Below are 15,402 nucleotides of genomic sequence, written 5' to 3'. Positions count from 1 at the left end.
TGATTTTTGCCTATTAGGATATCCTAAAATCTTTGGACTGGAAGGAATCCATCCCCTTGACTTCAAGAAAGACAGTACCTAAACCAGCCCAATTACAAGAGACCATCTGACAAAGCCTTAATCAAAAATGCCACATAAGCCACCAGGCAAAATACCATGTATTTCAGAATCACTGGGAGTCAGTATAATTTGGGGCAATCTGTGCCATAATTTTATTTAAATTCAAAGCTAAAGTGACCAACCGCCATGCTACTAATCTATTGCCCAGCTGAATTCATGGTGTAATCGTACTGACTCTTTTCACATTCCTCATTAGTAATTCTATTCCCACTGTTTTCTCCATATAACATCAAATTCTTCCCTAAAATCCCCTCTTGAGAATTCCAATGTCCACTGTAGGCATTATTCAATTGAACAGTGTACAAAAACTGTATTTTAACTAAATATCGATGGTGTACAGTTTCCTCTGGTTTAGGATTCATAAAGAACATTATTGTATCATAATCTCCCCAAGCGCTTAGTAAAGTGTCCTGCACACAGTAAATATTCAATAAATACCACTGACTGATTGATTATCAATCATGCGAAGATAATGTGTGTTTTTCAAAAAGAAATCCCGGTTACTTAAAAGAAGTCCAAATGATTTGGAGACAAGACTCAGTTACAAATCCTGCCGGATACTTGAGCTAGATTTCTGTATTTAGAAATTTGGCCAACTTCATTATGCCTGGGGAGATGAGACTAGTCTGTGTTGCATACTCCGACTTGGTTGGAGATTTAAGGTATTATCACGTTTATTTGCTCCACTTATCCAGCCCAAATGGACAATTTGAGCCCTAAATTGGATTTTTTTTGGATTGAATTATCTGTTTGGGCTGAACACATGTAACAAGTCAACCAAATAATTGCTCAGTCCTCCAATTCACTTGGACTATGCAGACCCATCCAAAGACTAGAGCTAGGAAAATATTCAGACATTTTAGTCCTTTTAGAAACAAATATTTTGGGAGAAATATTTTCAGATTCCTCCTCAGTTTCTTTCTGCAGTATTCATTCTTTTTAACCTGCCTGTTGCTGCACCACCGGATGTTGCCACACTGAACCAAACAATATAAATATTTTCACATTTGGCTTTTCAGTTTAAGTTCTTAAAAAAAAAAAAACCACCAATCCTCCCACATCAGGCAACAGATGGACCACAGACTCATTCCACAAAATAAGGGTGGACTCTCAGTTAGCCAAACATCAGATACAGTAGTCCATTTTGCCCTTTCTTTGTCAGGTAGGGGTAGGGAAACAAAACAGCCCATGATTGAGGGTCACGGAAGACACCGGCCAGCGAGAAAGGAATGGAGTCGAAGCTGTGCTTTGACCAGTTTTCGTTCCATATTCTGTAGTGAAAATTAGCGGCGGTGAGCCAGAGCTCTGTTCTGGTGAAAGAAAATTTGTCGGCACAGCCCAGTCTGAATGAAAGTTCTTCCGCCACCACCACGGCAGGCTGCACTGTGTTGCTGCTCCAGATTTGAGACGATTCTGGGCCCTGGCAGGCCTGAGGAGTAGCTATGGCACCAAATACAAATGCTTTCTCTCGCTGGCCACCGCCAATCACCACTGGCAGCACCCCGGACCTTTCCAGAGGCCTCTGCTTTCCACTGCTAGCCACCAGATCCCTTCCCTCCGGAACGATTGCCATCCACCCCTCACCTCCTTTCACTGCCACCCCCTGCCTGAGAACGTCTGCTCATCATTCTGGTAAAATAAATTTTCTACTTTACCCCCAACCACACTGCATAAGGATTGAATTCTCCAAAGCGCCAAGTACAGTACTCTGCACATAGTAATCGCTCAGTAAATACCATCGATTGATTGATAGATTAAAATCCTCCCCCAAGACTTAGAGGCCAAACCATTTGGATTCTGGGGGAAGACAAACTAAAAGAACTTGTGGATTTCAGGTCACTTGAGACAATGAGAAACCACCAGACTGACCTGAGAGAGAGGAAAAATCCTGATGGATTAATCAGAATAAAAATTTCAACCTAAGGGAGTTTGAGGCAGGTCTCCCAGGAAACTGAGAGGGTGAAGTCTTTTAGACTGTGAGCCCACTGTTGGGTAGGAACTGTCTCTATATGTTGCCAACTTGTACTTCCCAAGCGCTTAGTACAGTGCTCTGCACACAGTAAGTGCTCAATAAATACGATTGATTGATTGATTGATTGAAGGACAGCTGGGAGAGATGAAGGGAGAAAGACAAGCAACGGACCAAATGGAGACAGGAAAACACAGAGAGGTAGTGGGCATGGGCAGAGAGGAAGCTAACTAAAGTCATTATCGGCATTACAAGCACTTAGTAAAGTGTTCTGCACATAGTAAGCGCTCAATAAATACAATTGAATGAATTACATGCTACAGTTATGTCTTCAGAGAAGTGGTAACTCGGCGCCTTTTCCCACACCTCTGTGAGGTGTAAGTATAATGGGTTTACCTTGCCCTAGAAAATGGCACTGAATAAATGTGTTGAGCAAGGTACCACGCAGAGTGCTTTGATTCAGAAGCAAAATATTTGTGCTCTCACTGTTCTTGACACTTACAACCAGAAAGAAAATGTGTCCAGACTTAATTCAACTAAAGACTCAGACAAATCTCATGCTACCCAAAACAGATTGTCCGAACCCTGCCAGGGGAGAGTGTGACTCTTCTTGACAAGTGATTTAACAGCACACGCCCTTAAGATATTTACTTCTAACCTCATATTCCCTGGTAAGGCCTTTTCTAAAGAATCGCACGAAGGCTTGTATAACTAGATGTAAGAAGCCCCATAGCATCGGGTTGTAGATTGAGCCTGTGCCCTGAGATCCACTGATTTTGAAGCTGCGGCCAGTGGAAAAGCTCTCTTCCTGGGGTGTTGGCCACTGTTTAGTGGGACAGATTTTTCAAGAGGATGAAAGCACTGGGATATAAGCAAGATATTAGATCGTGTAAGGTTCCTGTCCCACACAGAGCTCACAGTCTAAAGAGTCTGGAGAACCGTTATCTTATCCCTGTTTTGAAGATGAGGAAACTGAGGCCCTGGGAGTTGAAAGTGACTTGTCCAAGGTCACACAGGAGGCCAGGGGCAGAATTTGGGATTAAACCCAAATTTCCTGGCTCCCAGTGCCATGCTTGTCTACTTAGTCATGCTGCATCCAAATTGGCCTTCTTTGAAAATGTTTATCCAACTCGAAGTTGGCTGGTGGCAGTGGAGAGAGAGATTTGCTATAAAGGATTTCAAGTAAAATGTGGAATGGCTTGTTTTATTCATGGGTCCTAACATACATGTTAGAACCACCTATAAAGAATGACCATGAAACCATACTTGCTGTTTAAAGATGGTATTTTAAAGTTCTTCATATCTTTATTGATCTTCAGTGCACCAATATTTTGCTTTGAGATTAGGATTAGCAGTGGAAAGAGCAAAGGCTTGGGAGTCAGAGGATTTACATATCAGTCCCAATTCCACCCAGTTGCCTGCCTTGTGACATTGGGCTAGTCACTTAACATCTCTATGCCTCAGTGTGCCAAGCACTGTTCTAAGTTCTGGGGTAGATACGAGTTAATCAGGTTTGACACAGTCCCTGTCCCACATAGGGCTCACAGTCTTAATCCCCATTTTACAGATAAGGGAATTGAGGCCCGGAGAAATTAAGTGACTTGCCCGGGGTCACACAGCAGACGTGTGGTGGAGCCAGGATTTGAATACCTCTTCTCCCTTCTACTTAGACAATAAGCCCCATGTGGGACAGGGATCGTGTCCCACCTGATTCTCTTCTATCTACCCCAGGGCTTAGAACGGTGCTTGTCACATAGTAAGCACTTTACAAATTCCATAATCATCATCATCTTATGCTTAGAAATTATTAGAAACCATTTTCAGCTGAGGGCTTTCAGAACGTGCCCCATCTGCCTCTCATCTTCTGAGCCCACTAGAACCTAGTTCCAGAAGTCGAAGGGAATGATAAAAATATTGGCTGGCTTTCATGAGGACAGTACAGCAGAATTGGTCTTTTCAATTGTCAGGTTCAGCCCCTCTTCCCCTAAAACCGAAATCATTTCAGGGAGCATTTTTATGCAGTATGTACCAGTTACATCCCTGGTACAACCTAGTGGAACCCAAAAGTATCATACTAGGGGTGATGTTGTGTGTGTGTGAATGTGTGTGTAAAATGATGCATTTTGAGGGTCAGCCTATTCATTCCAAAACACCTAGATTCAAATTGCATATTTAAAGCAAACTGTTCTTAATAAGGATTATTATTTTGATATTTGTTAAGTGCTTACTATGTGCCAAGCACTGTATCAATCACTGGGGTAGATAAAAGATAATCACATCAGGTATTGATTGTCCCTGTCCCACGTGACGGTCTCAGTCTAAGGGGGAAGGCGAACAGGTATTTAATTGCCCTTTTACAGGCGGGAAAACTGAGGCACAGAGAAATTAGGTGATTTGCCCAAGAAGCAAGTGGCAGAGCTGGGATCAGAATCCCGTCCTCCTCATTCCCAGGCTATGCTCTTTCCATTAGGCCACCCTGCCCCATGGGTTATGGCAAAGAAGAGTATATTGAGAAGAGTCTGAAGGAAGATATGATCTGGTGGTTCGATTGAAAACAGGTCATCTTGATGAAGAATGTTTGAAGGGCCTGCTAGAAGGTGAAGAAAAGCTCTGGAAACAATGCTAGTGGTGTTAGGACCCTCCCTTGAATGAGTCACCCAGCTGCAAGAAGATGAGATGCAGGAGTAGTTAAATACAGATGCATCCAAACTGCGAACCATTGGATCTGCTCACTCCATAAATTTCCTGGGGAAAACTTGTTCTTCCGCTCAGGGGGCGTGAACCATGTGATCTTGCTGAAAGAAAGAAGAGTCTCGGGAATAGGCACAAATGAGGAGCTGTTCAAGGATATGCACAAGCAAAATCCTCAGCTACGTTGACATTCCATGTCCTCCTCTTTGCCTTACCCGGATGTTTCTGCGCTGCCTGATTTTTTTTTTCATGGTATTTGTTAAGCGCTTACTATGTTCCAGGCACTGTATTAAGTACTGGGATAGATACAACTGTGAGCCCACTGTTGGGTAGGGACTGTCTCTATATGTTGCCAATTTGTACTTCCCAAGCACTTAGTACAGTGCTTTGCACATAATAAGCGCTCAATAAATGTGATTGATGATGATACAAACTAATCAGATATGACACAATCCATGGCTTAATCCCCATTTTACAGATGAGGAAACTGAGGCACAGAGAAGTGAAGTGACTTGCCCAAGGTCACAGAGCAGACAGTTGGCGGAGCGGAAATTAGAACCCAGGTCCTTCTGACTCCCAGCCCCGTGCTCTATCCGCTAGGCCATGCTGCTGATATCTCTGAAGAGTTCTTCATATGTGGCCACCTGCACATTCCTGGACATCAAATGTGATGTCCATGTTGTCAACGAAATGACTGAAAAGGAAACAAATCAACCTCAACCTCAAGATCCGCTAGGTGACTAAACACCCTAGTTATAGCTCAGAGCGGCTACAGTTGACTTGAAATACCATTATTACATGTATACAATACAAAGGTACATACTTATCTTTTATTGCTGCAGTAAATGAAAACATTTTTAATGACGCTCTCTAAAATGGCTACACTATTTATAATTGTTCAATGATGGGTTTTCAACATCATGCAAGAACTGGGAAAATTGGTTACTTGGGGTAAAGTAAATCCTGATTCTTTTGGTTAACTGAGAGTTTACTATCACAAAAGTTGTATTTACGAGACAGGGAGATATCCATTCAGAAGCATCAGAAGCTTCTCACCTTGTCACCTAGGTTTTTTAGCAACTTTGCAATTTATCTTTACAGGCATTTATTATAACCAAACTCTTCATTTATTATACTGCATAATACTCAAATTTTGGAAATTTGTGGCAATCTCACCAATGCTGTAGTGATAAAATTAAAGGGAATTAGATCTTCCTCACTTAAATGCCAATCAAAAAGTTGGTCTTTTAGCTTCTTTAGTCTACCTCATTATAGTGTCCATTTTTTTTTAAAAAAAAGATTCCAGCATGGAAACCCTGAGGCTCTTCCCCAGTTGGACTTCATCCTCATAGAGTTAGTAATGTTAATCTCTGGGGTCTGTGGCTTAAATTTCCTTTATATTTCTTAACACTTAACACCTTAGCCTTCCATAAGAAAATGTAAATAGGCACTGCAGAATTGTGCAATGTAGTAACGTGTACCTCAGATATATGCACTGAACAATGTCCCAAAAGTCTGGACCCACAGGGAAAACAGATATTGTACGCTTCAATTTAAATGTTTCTCAAGTTGGTTTGACAGAGTTCAGGGAATATAACAAGCCTAATGGCTGGATCAAAAGATGTGGCATGTAATTTGAATAATTCAAATTAATGTATGTAATTTTTCCTGTGGGTCCAGATTTCTGGGACATATGATAATATACACCTTAGGAATCCTAACACGATAATATACACCTTAGGAATCCTAAATATTGTTATTAGATTCAGAACTGGAGACCTGATGAAGTATATTTTCTGGTTCTTAGGTAGGAAGGTATCAAATGATTTCAAAAAGATGACTGTCTTTATCCATGCTCTAGAGAGATCCCCTAACCTCTATTAGTAAAACCATCTATTATTTTCCTACCTGCATTAGTGAAGCCGATTCCTCCCTGGCTCCTTTTCTCTCATCACTCATCCTCTAGAGCTATCTTGCTGATTAATACAAACTGAGAAGAAACACGGCCTAATGGGTAGATCACCGGCCTAAGAGTCAGAAGGACCTGGGTTCTTATCCTCAATCCCCCAGTTGTCTGCTAGGAGACCTTGGGCATGTCCCTTCATTTCTCTGTGCCTCAGTTATCTCATCTGTAAAATGGGGATTAAAACTGTGTGGACTGTGTCCAACCTGGTTAGCTTGTATCTACCCCAGTGCTTAGTACTGTGCCTGGCACATACTAAGAGCTCAACAAATAACATTAAAATATATATATATATACATATATATATATATATAGATAGATAGATAGATAGATATTTCAGCTCCATAAAGGTTTAACCATCTGGCCTGTCCCTCAAACTACTATCTCAAAGAGCAAAATAATTAAAATTGCTACTAAACCATCTTCATCATTGCTGACCCTAGGGCTGCAAGTAATTCCCTATTTCAAGATTGACTAGCATATCCAGTTTTGTTCGAATTCAGATGCCACCCTTTGTGAGTCTCTTAAACGGGTTCTTCCTCTTCAGGATTCAGTTCAAACATCTTCCTTCAAATGTAGTTGTGCTGATTCCAATGGATGGTCAAGCTCTTCGCTTTGTGAGTGGACTCCCAGCCTCTGTCATTCCAGGTCTCTGAAAAAAAACCCAGAGTTTCCAGTCAAGGACTGAGAACTCCCCAGATTGGTAGTTTTTTGGCCTGCCTGCTCTTTAAAGCCTGTTCCCTCCCATCCCTGTCCCCAACCTCTAAAATCCCTGTCCTTTTTCTCCCCTCCCCACTGAAAATGAAAACTGGCACCTACAGTTTTCTTTATCTTCATCCTTTACTTTCACTTACTAGATTTTCTAAAATTTTCATTGGAAAATTAGTGACTCTTCAACAGTAGACTGATTCTTTTAGTAGTTTTCATTCGCTTTACAAAGCACTGTTATAACACTACATAAGTTGTGAATGGAAGCGTCTTGAGAATGGAGGCTGTATCTCTTCATCTGCCTTATACAGTGCTTAGAAAGGTGTCCTGTTCATAGCTGTAGCTCTTGCCTTATGCTGGGGTCTCATCTCGGCAATAGTGCTTACTTTATGCAGAGCACTGTATTGAGCGCTGGGAGAGTATAATTCTAGGTCTTGGTGCTGTTCCTGGACTAGGGGAAAAAAGACAATAGACTCGGATTATTGTGAAGGGGGGATGATTCTAAGCCCAAGCCACAAACCTTAACATGACTTTTGGTGTAATTATCTCAACAATTACCTTCCAAGCCCTCAGGTTGATTTTCAGTGTGATATTTGGCACTGAGTACCTGAAGAGTCGCCCTGGCCTAAATTCTTGACTGTAAAATTGGGTCAGTGAAAGGATAAACTCTCTGTGGAGTCACACTTCTGAAATGAGTTGTTCCTAAATCTTTTCTGGTATCACACTCTAGCAGAAGTATTCTGAATGGGGACACAGTTTTATCTGATCCAAAGGAACGGAGAAGGAAATTTTCCTATTTCTGAGGGAGGGAACTTTTAGTACTGGGGACAAGGCTTGACCTCCAACTGTGCCTAAAATCAGGGTCTGAACTGCTACTGGGGAGCAGAAGTGACTGCCCTGGGCTCTGGGGATATGAGAACCCTCCTTATTTGTGAGAGGAAGAATCTGTCTATCAGTCAGTCAATCAAAGGCATTTATTGGGTGCACAAAGCTCTGGGGATTCTCAGACTTGGAGTGTGCCCTTTTGGGGTTTATGTATCTAGCAATTCAATCCCTAAGAGAAGGGTCTCAGATGCAGAAATTTTGCCTGGGAGCCATGTGGAATTGGTTTTGCTACTGACAAGAGTATCACCCCAAGATGTTTTACCCTTTAAAGGCTATGTTAATCTCTGGTTCAGTTTCCTTTCCTACAAGTTCTCCGCGTCACAGTCTTTGTGACTGGACTGATAGCAGTCCACATCCACCCACCCATCATGCATCCAATCTGTAAAGAGCATCAAAAGGAGATAAATGCCACCTCCTCCTTTCCTTACCCCTTCAAAGCACAAATGAGCAGGCCCCTCCCTAAGTGAACTTGGCCTCTCATATAGTTGATCTGTAAACCTCACTGCTTGCTTTGTGAATTTGGGGTACTTAAAAGGCGAGAGCAGTGAGGGCGGACTGCATTTGATGATGAGCATGTCTTAAAATTTTCCACTTGTGCTATTCTCCTTGGCGTTTCAGTGTTAAAGGTTGAATAGTGCACTGTCAAAGGCCAAAAATCATAAAATCATAAGGTTGCAAGGGATTTGGAGAGGTCGTCAAGTTTGTCTCGCAAGGCAGGACTACTTTTCTGACATCGCAGACAGATGAGAAGCAGCGTGGCTCAATGGAAAGAGCATGGGCTTGGAAGTCAGAGGTCATGGGTTCAAATTCCAGCTCCGCCAATTGTCAGCTGGGTGACCTTGGGCAAGTCAGTTAACTTCTCTGGGCCTCAGTTACCTCATCTGTAAACTGGGGATTAAGACTGTGAGCCCCATGTGGGACAACCTGATCACCTTGTATCCTCCCCAGCGCTTAGAACGGTGCTTTGCACATAGTAAGTGCTTAACAAATGCCATCATCATTATTATTGTTATTATGAGGGTACACCCTATTTTAAAAAAAATCTCCAGAGAAAGAGACTTTATGCGCTCTTTCTTTATCCCATTCCATTGTTCCACTGCCACACAGATAAGATCTTAGGGCAGGAAAGGTTATTCCTGCCAATGTTGCTCTTATATAATGGCGGCCCAGCAAATGAGAGGTATTACGGACACATTTTGTTATTTTTGTTCAATATTTCCTTTTGGATTGTTTGGTTTGAAAATGTAATTCTTGACAAAGGACCTAGAGGACAGGAGGAAAGGAAGGAGACAGAGGGAGACAGAAAAGGAGGAAGGAAGAGAAGGCGAGAACGAGGGAGGGTAAGAGATTTGAAATACATTTGGCATAGCCAAGGTTCACTTATTTCCAACTTTTGTCCACTACCTTGGTCACACCCTTTTCTATTGTTACACATTTAGTAATTATATGATATTTTAGGACTGGCTGAAAACAAGCACTGTATTTTTTATAATCCATCATTCTTGGCCAACTTTCCTTGGGTAAGAGGAAGCTACACATTGCTTTCCAAAGTATTAACACTTTTCCCTTGTAAGGACTTCTCTGTGCACATATTTCAGGTACAGTATGAGATCACTCACTATCCTCCTTTCCAAAAACCTCTGTTCATAGTGTAAAAAAATTGTCATCTGTGACATTTTAAGAAAAATGTATTAGTTTCTAACTTATTTCCTGAAAACTTATCACTTATATAAAGTTTACTTTAATTGATTTCATTAGCAGCCTAATATAATTCTCAGTAGTTTGAGTAAGATAAAGAAGCAGGAATTGATCTCAGTAATTACTATCCCTGGGAAGAAGTTGGGTAATGTTCTTTAGAAAATCTGCTTTCTCAAAGCATAGATTAAAGGAAATTTCAGTGGGCATGGAAGTTTTAAGGATGGGCTGAAGCCATTTTGATCTGGATGCAAGATAGATAAAGCCTTTAATCCAAAACTAATAGCTTTTGAATGGTGCCGGCATTGTGAAATAACCCCAGTGGTGGAAAAACCATCTATCTTAGCTTAACTGATCCATCAGTGGTTTTTATTGAGCACGTACTGTGTGCAGAGCACTGTACTAAGCATTTGAGAGAGTACAATACATTGGTAAACGTGATCTCTGTCCACAAGAAACTATTTATTGAGCAGCTTCTATGTGCACAGCACGATACTAAACACTTGAGAGAGAACATGTTGCCAACTTGTACTTCCCAAGCGCTTAGTACAGTGCTCTGCACACAGTAAGTGCTCAATAAATATGATTGATTGATTGATAACAATAGCATTAGTAGACAGTAGAGAAGCAGCATGGCTCAGTGGAAAGAGCACGGGCTTGGGAGTCAGAGGTCATGGGTTCGAATTCTGGCTCAGCCACTTAGCTCTGTGACCTTGAGCAAGCCACTTAACTTCTCTGTGCCTCAGTTACCTCATCTGTAAAATGGGGATTAAGACTGTGAGCCCCACATGCGACAACCTGATAGCCTTGTATCCCCCCCAGCGCTTAGAACAGTGCTTTGCACATAGTAAGCACTTAAATACCATTATTATTATTATTATTATGATATCCTCCTCTCCTCAAGCCTTTTGCAATCTAGCAGCACCTCGGTCCTCCATTTCTACCATCTCTGAAATGACGTTAGCTGTCAAGGATGGCGTTTGTAGTGCCCCTCTCCCTATCTCTTGTAGCCTCCACTGCCCAGCTGGGAAGAGGCAAACAGCTGTAAAATAAAATTTAAAAAGTCCCCAAGAGGGGATCCCTAAGATCCCTGTTCTTCTGGGCAGGGAGCATGTTCTGCCTTTTTATTGCACTTTCCCGAGTTCAGCAGTCTTCTTCAACTGTGGTCAAGTCGTTTCTGACCCATAGCAACTCCAGGGACACGTCCTCTTCGGAGCATCCCATCTTCTGTCATAAAGTCATTCTGAAATGTGTATCAATAGAGTTTTCTTGGCAAAGATATAGTAATGGTTTTCCCACTGTCTTCTTCTGCTAGTGCAGCAGTGCCTTGTGTTTAATAGGTGCGCAATAAATCCCATACGGGCTTTGGAGTCAGAGGTCATGGGTTCAAAATCTGACTCTGCCAATTGTCAGCTGTGTGACTTTGGGCAAGTGACTTCACTTCTCTGGGCCTCAGTTACCTCATCTGTAAAATGGGGATTGAGACTGTGAGGCCCCCTGTGGGACAACCTGATCACCTTGTAGCCGCCCCAGTGCTTAGAACAGTGCTTTGCACATAGTAAGCGCTTAATAAATGCCACCATTATTGTTATTACTACTACTCCTACCACCACCACCATTACCACAAAATAAACCCAGTCTTATAGGGAAGAAGCAGTGGAAAGAAATAAGCTCCTCTACCTGTAAGAGGGGCTTTGCTAGTGAGCAGAGCTATTTCCACTATTACCATTACCACCACTACCACCACCAAAAAGCTAAGTGGAGGTACAAGTGATCTGGAATTCGCAGCCTCCTTAAAACTTCTCCTGATATCCCTCTTGGAGAAACCCATCCATGGAAGAGGGACAATGCCTTGAAAACCCTTTCCTTCATTTCAGTACCACCTGTTAGCTGTTTGCCTCCTCCTTTGCAGGGCATGACTCTTTCTATTTGTGCAGGGAGGTTCCTTCTTGGAACCTAGTCCCTTGAAAACAGCAGTCCTAAATCTTAAGTCCAAACAACACAGTGGAGATTTTCCTCAAGGGTCTGACTGTCACCAGGGCAGCTGAATCATCCACCCAAGCCGCAGCAGGGCAAATGTCCTTCTGGGATGGGTTTTTTGGGCACACTGGGTGGTGCCAGCTGAGCAGCGGGCCGTGGAAGCCCCACTGCGAATATGCCCAGGGAAGGAGGGTGCAGCGGCAGTAATAATGATAATTGTGGTATTTGTTAAGCACTTACTATGTACCAGGCATCGTACTAAGCAGTGGGGTGCATACAAGAAAATCGCTTTGGACACAGTCCCTGTCCCACATGGGGCTCACAGTCTTAATCCTCATTTTACAGATGAGGTAACTGAGGCACAGAGAAGTGAAGTGATTGCCCAAAGTCACACAACAGTCAAGTGGCAGAGCCAGGATGAGAACCCAGGTCCTTCTGACTTCCAAGCCCGTGCTCTATCAATGCTGCTTCATGCTTCCCCCACCCCACACCCAAGGACTAATAATAATAATGGTATTTGTTAAGCACTTACTATATGCCAAAAACTGTTCTAAGCGCTGGGGGGGGATACAAGGTGATCAGGTTGTCCCACGTGGGGCTCACAGTCTTCATCCCCGTTTGACAGATGAGGTAACTGAGGCACTGAGAAGTTAAGTGACTTGCCTAAGGTCACACAGCTGACAAGTGGCAGAGCTGGGATTCGAACCCATGACCTCTGACTCCCAAGCCCGCCCTCTTTCCACTGAGCCACGCTATTATGCCATCCCCCAGAGCCAGAGCACCACGAACCCTGCTGATGAGCCCAATGAATCTTACTTGATTTACTCAAAATGGATTACTCTCCTAAATACAATCAGGCAGCAGGATTGTAATTCAAGTAACTGTGCATGTTAAAGAAGACAATCCCCCTCTACAGGCTATTCTCAAGTGCCTCTCACTATCTTTCCGTGGGCTTTAATTAATGGGATATTAGATTAGAATAAACAATGAGCAATAAAGAAGGGAGAAACCACTCCCTTGATTTACCTCAGCCTACAATGAATCAAATAATTTGCATCTCTTGAATGTTCTTAAGTGCGCTCTAGAGGATGCGGAATCTCATTGCCTTTCACTCAAGAAAAGTACTTGGCATAGTGTTTTTTTTCCTAAGGCCCATATGTTGGGCATACCAAAAGAGTTTATTTTATACCACCTTGAAATCTGAAAACCACTGTCGAATCATTTGGTTTATTTGTTTAGGCCAAGAAAACGGGACTTTCTGAGCTGAAAAATGAGTTGGAGTCTCAAGATGATGTCTTGAGAGGTGTAGAAACGGAAAGACTGCAGTTGCATAGAGAATTATTGAAAGCAGGAGGCTATCACAATATCCACGAAAATCAAAGGTGTGTTTTTCATTTACAGTATTTGCTTGTGAAATTCTTCATGTTTGCTCATTGTGGGCAAGGAAGATGTCTTCCAACTCGATTATATTGTACTCTCCCAGTGCTTAGGACAGTGCTCTGCACTCAGTGTGTACTCAATAAACATGATTGATCTTTTTCTTCTGATTGATTTGGTAGTAGTAGGAGTAGGATTTACTAAGCACTTTATAGTGTACAGAGCACTGTACTAAGCACTGGGAGAGAATAACCCAGGTGGATAGTAGACATGGTCTCTTATTCTTGTCTCTGGGGAATTACAGGAGACAAATCAACACTGCACCAAAAGTTCAGAAATGGGTTGACTTTTTTGAGCAAAGACCTACTACAACCTAGGAAGCCCATACAACCAGACACAGCCTCTACAAACAAAAGTTATTTTCAAGCAGTCAATCGTATTTATTGAGCCCTTACTGTGTGCAGAGCACTGTACTAAACACTTGGGAGAGGACAGTATAACAGAGTTGATAGACACATTCCCTGCCCACAATCTAGAGGGAGCTTACAGTCTAGAGGAAGCAAAAGGCAGTTTTCACACGAATGCACTGTGGAAAGGACAATTGTTCCTTGTAGCCAAGGCTGATGTAGTCTACTTTCATTGTATTCTACTAAGTGCTTAGTACAGTGCTTTGCCGGTAATAGGCGCTCAATAAATACTGTTGATTGATTGGCAGTTAATTAGCCTTTAAATCCACACCTGAACATAGATAACATCAATGCCCTACTTAGACTGTGGTCCCCTTTTGGGAGAGGAACAGTGTCCAACCTGATTAACCTGAATCTACCCCAGTGCTTAGAACAGTTCTCAACACACAGTGAGCACTTTATAATACAATAATAATAATATCTCCAGTAGCATCTTTGAAGATGGAAGACAATACTCTATAAATAGTTGAACCATGGTGTGAACATCTTTCAAGCTGGGCTCTCTTAAACCTGCTACTTTATCTTCATAGTAATTGTAAACTAAAATGGAACAGGAATAGAAAAATTAAACAGTTTTCTGTTTAACAGAACAGTGCTTTGCACATAGTAAGCACTTAATAAATGCCATTATTATTATTATGAACAGCAGTTTAGAGGCCATGATAGTCTTGGAACACCCTCTGCCTTTTGTGTGGCTTTAAGCCAGTGAAGAAGTGGCCCATAGGAAAAGAAAATTAGATATTCTCAGAGCACGTACTGAATTACTGAGAAGTCATCAAAGTGCTGGTAAAGCAGGCTGCCTTCTGGCGGAATCTGAATGTTTAGAAACTATATTCCCCTTGCATTTACACCCCAAAGTGCTAACTAAAGGTCTATCTAAAGATCTAGGAGAATATGCTGAATTATCAGTCAATGGTATTCAGCGTCATTTGTCAAATTGCCTTAATTATTTAATCTATACCTTTTGATTTAGACTCGAATCATCTTATTCACATCGGGTTAAAGAACTGGAAAAGAAAAGGTACAGCCTGCCCTTCCTGGCACAAGACGATGTAAATCAGGAAAAGGAATTGAACAAGGTATGGGAAACAATATTTCATTTTGGATCATCCGAGTTGATACAGAATTAAAATGCAACCTGTCACATGCCTTTCCTTTCGTTTTCTGTCTGGCTTGAATAATACACACTATCGAAAGCTGATCTGTGAACGCACTTCCAAAACACCAGGAAACTTTCCACTCGACAGGCTAAGGACACCACTGAAAGTCTTTGAGAGTCATCTAGGGACTGGGAAGACCCACAGCTGATTATGAACCACTTCACCTAGTCAACACAGAGCTGGGATTGACACAGGCCCAAAGAAATTGGAGGTTTTGTATCAGCCTGAAGTGAGGAAACCTTGTCCACAATCAAAGCTTTTGACAGGCCGCTCAGAGCTTAATGGTGTCAATGCCAAGGTAACACACCAACCAGTGGTTGCCCAGACAGACAAAGAAATAGAAAACCTCTAGTTTATAAACTCCTTAAGGACAAGGATCATGTCTAC

The 15,402-nt window shown here is 42.1% G+C and overlaps 1 protein-coding gene across 5 annotated transcripts in view; it reads left to right on the top strand.

Annotated features, from left to right (window-relative positions):
- Window positions 1–15,402, top strand: part of DEUP1 (deuterosome assembly protein 1) — a 76,750-nt gene that overhangs the window by 24,986 nt on the left and 36,362 nt on the right. For 3 of the 5 annotated variants that reach the window (XM_038762104.1, XM_038762103.1, XM_038762102.1), the window contains exons 7-8: window positions 13,251–13,393; window positions 14,829–14,934. In XM_038762104.1, coding sequence (XP_038618032.1) covers window positions 13,251–13,393; window positions 14,829–14,934 — 249 coding nt within the window. Of the gene's footprint in view, window positions 1–13,250; window positions 13,394–14,825; window positions 14,935–15,402 lie in introns of all 5 variants that reach the window. The other 2 variants (XM_038762105.1, XM_038762106.1) reach the window with 1 other exon arrangement.

This window comes from Tachyglossus aculeatus, chromosome 20, assembly GCF_015852505.1.
Source record: "Tachyglossus aculeatus isolate mTacAcu1 chromosome 20, mTacAcu1.pri, whole genome shotgun sequence".
Lineage (NCBI taxonomy): Eukaryota > Metazoa > Chordata > Mammalia > Monotremata > Tachyglossidae > Tachyglossus > Tachyglossus aculeatus.
Note: the sequence above shows the minus strand (reverse complement) of the source record. Positions and strands in the feature narration are given on the sequence as shown.